Raw genomic sequence first — 5,782 nt, 5'->3', positions numbered from 1 at the left:
AAAGTTTGCATATAATTATAAAGAATTAACATAAATTAAAAATAACAAACGGCAAGCCCAATTGGATCATTCTCAATGTTATAATTATAAAGTCACAAGTATATATATATATATATATATATATATATATATATATATATATATCGGAATTCTGTTACACATGTCGCACTATTTCGATCACGTAAATAATTAACCGAGAGTTAATTTGCTTTGTGTGTAGATTATTCGACGTGATGGTTTGCCGATATGTCCAATAGCAAACAAACTGTTCGGAATACAACTATGAAAGCCAACGGTTGTTGGTGGATATAGGTAATTACTGCAATCCATTTGAAATTTCTCCTCCAAAATGATACTGAGACAAATACGTAGCAGTATGTGTAAAGATGTAATATTTGTACAATTTTGATTTTATAAATTGAAAAGCAAAAATTAAATAAATGTATTTATTAAAAATTTTTTTTCAAGATAAAAAAATGCAATGTGACATGCAATACAAAAGTTTCTTTTGATGAAAAAGAGAGAAATATCAATTTTTTAAATATTATTCTTTAAAGTTATATAGAAGTTGATAGAAAAGTAGAAAAGTAATATTTCGCTTATTTTTTGTAAAATTTAATACTCCCTTTATTTTTCTCCAATTTGTAAAATTTAAGTTTCTATAAATTATTTTTACAAATATTATATCATGAAAAAAATAGATTTGTCCTGTTAATTTAATTTAAGATTTTAATTATGACAACTGATTTAGTATAAAAGTTTTTTATTTTTATTTTCTAAAATATTTTCAATTTTATTTTCTGAAATATTTTAAAATTAATTAAAAATAAGAAAGTGTACGAAAGAAATTACAAAATACAAAAAAGACCAATTATTTTAACTATTTCGAATTATTCGATACTCACTACTTAATTCTGCTTATTAAAGTCAATGACAAATTAGCGCATTGCATTGTAATTACGGTTTCATTACGATTTGTAAACGTGGAATCGATAACATGAATGACCACAATAAATGTGATGTAAAGTACCTACTCGGAGATAATACATCGCTAAAGACCCTCGATATCGATAATGTTATATTTTCTTTCATCTATAATATCGTATAACAAAGGATTCTCGATCACAAACTACTAACATTATACGTATATTTTCTTTCTTCGATAATTACCCGCTATTCTTTTGATCTTTCTCGTTATCCTCATAACTAACGCATTTGTGTTTGCAAAAGCACAGAGTAAATGGACAAAAGAATAAATCCTTTTTCTCACGGTAAAAAGTAATGACACTTTAAGTTTAAATATTTATATCCGTTTGTCGTAGTTAAAAATTAGAATAACTGAGATAAATACTCTTTTAACAATTTTAATAGGAATATTTATGAATTAATAATTTTTCGCAAGACTGTGTAGGTTGTAAATAGTGAACATGTCATCATGGAAATTCACATATGAAATATTTCTCAGCGTTATAAACAACAATCTCTGCGTAAATTACTAAAATATTCATAAATGCAACATTTTTTGCTTTCTATCATATAAATTCAAGTTGTTAATCTGCTGTCTTAAATTTTAATTTTTTATAAACGACCATATATAAACGGGTAATAATTCTCAGCCTCCTTTTTTCCCATTTGTTATTGCGAATCGATAGAATTTCGTGCCGCGAGGCGTTTCAATTTAATGTTGTTCAGTTAAATCGCTCGTGCTCTGGCGACTTTACAAACATGAAGTCCGCGGGCTGATTATTTGCTGTTACACGTAGCGCACGGATGGTACATACATGAATACAAGCAACCTACGCGTCGTGCTGTTAACGCGTTGTTAATAGAATGTAAACCGATTTTGCTGCGACCAGATCTCTCACAGCTTTTATCTATCTTTCCCAGCTTTTGAGCGAATTTATAATGACACCGGGTTTCCATTGTATGAGTAAATGTGATTATGATATAATATTATATATTATTATTACATTATAATAGATTGCCAGTGCTAGATTGTCATGATAATTAGTCATTGAAAATGATATATTAAATTAGAACGAGATTGTAGAAAAATATATATTACAAATGTATTTAATATTATATTGTTTTTTAATTGCAAATGAATACCGCGCACGTATTAATTTTTTTACAATATCTCATTATTGCATGGTTTTTGAATTTTCTTTATAAAAAAATTATTGTAATTTTAATATTTTCTAAATTAGCAAATGTTGAATTTAATAATATATTAAATTTCGTTAAATAATATAAATTTAATTAAACATTAAATATTAAATGTTAAATTTCAATACAGAAATATGTTTGAATTAAAAAGGAGAATATTGTATATATTTTAATAAAATAAGTAATTTAAGTAAATAATTTTTTATTAAAGAATTATTTAAAAAAATTTTTTAAATTATAATTGTAGTTTTTGTCTTTCAATTTTAAATGCTCATTTCGGCAATACGTTAAGCAATTACCATAATACGAAATATCGAGCCACAGATTGGCGGTTTATGTTCAACGTGATGTTAGCATGGTAATCAAAATCATAGTTTATGCTCAAACGATCGCACATTGATAAATCATTCGATGCCAATCCAAGCATTTCGCATCAATAATTTAGGAACCATGAATGTTGAGCAAATTGATATACGGACATCCTAGCGGAAACAGATACTTCTTGCAAGTCAAACACCAATATTCTTCACATAATGCCAAAAAAATTCAACATGTGCAGAACACTAAAAATGAATGCATTTATTTATTGTTTTTGACAATCTTATATTAAACTCTTGTCACTGATACTTGTACTCAAGAAATACCATTTTTAAAAATGATTTTATATCTATGTTTTATACAATATTTGTACATTAAATGTCTTTTCTATCAATATCCTTTAAAAGCTTTCAGAAATCAATTTAATTTATATCCTTTTCTATGAAAGAAATTGCATAATAACTAATAATCACAAATATTCCAGAGATACATTCTTAAGATAAAAAAAATAGAATTAAACATAATCATTAATTTATGCACGTTATATCGAGATACAATAAATTTGAGCATGATTACAAATATAAAGTAGATTAAGATTGCACGATTTCCATAGAAGTTTATATTTTGATGAGATATAATCAAAATTGCTAAGGATTATATTTATAAATATGCATGCATTCATATATGCATACGAGTGGTAAGAACATTCGTATCGAGCTTTAAATGCTAATAGATGAAAAGCGTGCGGGTTTATACCAAACGTCGGAAGTTCGCATGCAAGAGGGACACCCGCGTTGCGTAAGTCTCTATTAAGTCGAGAAACTTAGACATCCCAACTCTATTTAGAAAGTAAACTTTTTACTTACTCCTCCACCCCTCTCAAACGAGGGCAATTTAGCCTCACTTACGCATATTATAGGAGACTAAAATTGCATGAAGTTCAAAGCGCACGATCCTAATGTATTCGGTTATCCAAAAGCAAAGTCTCAAAGTTTCCGAATAGCTTTTGGCTTTCCGCGAGAAGTCGTAATTTATATTCCCTAATACTTTTCACAGAGGAAACAATTATTATATGACTATCGATTTGATTAAAAAAATGTGCAAATTTAATTAATATTTGTTAAAGATAATAATTCGTTTTTATTTACATATATTTTGATATAATTCATATAGTTTAATCCAAGGCGTGATCAGAATATGTTTTCATAAAAGTTGATATAATACTATTTGTATTAATATTTATTTATATTAATACCAAATTAATTTGATATCGAATTAGTAATGATACAATTTTTTTTTAATGATTGCAAACCAAAAAATATAAATTAATATTAACATAACAGCATCCTGACATCAAATAAAATTAAATTTTATGCAATTTTAACTATTTTGCGATTTTCATTAAGATGTAATTTTAAATAAGATATAATATATGTATATGCGCTTTCAAACTAAATTTGTAAATTAAATAAATTTATAAAGAGTGAAATATGTAGTGTTCATTAAGTACCATCAATTCGTTTTAGTAATTAACAATTTTGCTAATAAACATGCCACAAAATCAATACATTATATATTAGAAAACAATATGTTTTGAAATTATGCAAACAATCATGTCATGTTGGATAAAAGAAAAGGACCATAAAGAGGAAACTTAAAAAGCACCGAACCTTAATCGCAGAAATCACGTAAACCCTGGTCCATCAGGGTTGATACCCTTCCGGCGTGGTGTTGTTCTCTCGGGTGCGCGATCGCTTCACTGTCAGACAGAAAGAAAAGAGACGCAAGAACGCTAGGCCACCCCGTTAGCAAGCTTTGCCGCTAATCTTAACTAAAGTTAAGTTATTGGAGCGTGCCCAAGTTGTTAGAAATAATCTTTGAATCTACCTCGTAGATCATTAAACATGAAGGTAAAATAAGACCATCACCGTAGATTCCGTGATTTGATTAGAGAAGGATAATTGAACAAAGAATGGATCGGGACAAGATGAAGAAGGAAAGCAGGATAGACTCTCCACCCCTAAGAAATATCTTTGAAAAGTTAGGCCGAACATGCTATCGTAGCGATAAGTGATATCTCTTTACAGTTACTTTTTAATTTATCTCAAATTTTATACACGCACTTTTGAATTTACTATATTACGTGACAGATTGCATTTTACAAAATACAGTATTTTGGTAATCTTACTAATTTATTAAGATTCCTTCAAAATTTTAACAACAATAAAGAATTTTTAAATATTAATTATAAATCTAAAACTATAAAGATGAATCTCTGTAAAAAGTAAGAATTGAAAATTTATATTTTCCGTATACAAATAAATGTTATATATGAAACAGTTCAATAAGATCAATATTCATATTTAATATTAATATTATAATTATGAGATAAATAATTTTCTCATTTACGTTAATTATTTTTTAAAAACATATATGTTTATGAAATCATTATTGAAATCGTTTTTTATTCAAATTTTAAATCACCGTCAAACTTTTTGTATTATATACTTTTAAATGTAATAGAGATTAATCTGTAATTCTTCATAATTTTTTAGTTTTGTTAAAAAGTACGTAATGCAATACATTCTTATTATAAATTATTTAATGAATAATAGTATTATATAAATATATAAAAAATTCGAAATTCTAGTACAGAAAATTATTTATATTTATAGTGAAGTATAAATCGCTTAAAGCTAAATACACCGTTTTCCTCTGAATAATAGTGGAACAGGGTTACGTGCTCGACGCGCTCGGACGCGTACTGAACCGGCTTATCATAAGTATCGCGAGAGGAAAGATTGGCCAAGCCACTCGTGATCGGATTATGGCGAGATTTACGCGCTATCGGTCCAGTAAAGGATTATTTCAACTTCCTGCTGAGATCGATCACTGGCCCGGCAAAATAGAAACGGAAAAACGCCACAATTTACTCACATTATGCATTACATTCTATCTCGATATCAGGCTGCTGCATTTTCCGTTACCAGATTTCCAATTATGTTCGCATACATTCTGTTCTAATCACTGTATTTTCTGGCAAAATTTTTTTTACGTTTGGTAAGAATTACATCGAAATTTTGCGCATTATTTCTTCACTTTGTACAACGTTTCGTGAGATTCATATTAAACTTTAAAAACGTTTTCTTTAGAAGACTTTTTTCAACGATAATTTTATTTTTTCTCGGTAAAATTTTAATCAAATGTCTATAATATTGAAAATTAAAGAATTTTAGCTTATTAATTTCTGAATAGATAACAAATTTTATAAAACTTTTTAAGTTTTCCATATAAATTT

The 5,782-nt window shown here is 27.4% G+C and overlaps 1 protein-coding gene across 2 annotated transcripts in view; it reads right to left on the bottom strand.

The window, feature by feature from the left end:
• LOC108693952 (FH1/FH2 domain-containing protein 3) overlaps window positions 1-5,782 on the bottom strand; it is a 139,995-nt gene that overhangs the window by 2,307 nt on the left and 131,906 nt on the right. Inside the window, exon 20 of one of the 2 annotated variants that reach the window (XM_018203186.1) lies at window positions 4,155-4,243. The exons of the other annotated variant lie outside the window; for it this stretch is intronic. Within the exon in view, the coding sequence (XP_018058675.1) occupies window positions 4,188-4,243 (56 nt within the window). The 3' untranslated portion in view covers window positions 4,155-4,187. The remainder of the gene's footprint in view (window positions 1-4,154; window positions 4,244-5,782) is intronic. 2 annotated transcript variants of the gene reach the window in all.

Source organism: Atta colombica, unplaced genomic scaffold (genome assembly GCF_001594045.1).
Source record: "Atta colombica isolate Treedump-2 unplaced genomic scaffold, Acol1.0 scaffold111, whole genome shotgun sequence".
Classification (NCBI taxonomy): domain Eukaryota; kingdom Metazoa; phylum Arthropoda; class Insecta; order Hymenoptera; family Formicidae; genus Atta; species Atta colombica.
This window is presented reverse-complemented; position numbering and strand designations above follow the sequence as displayed.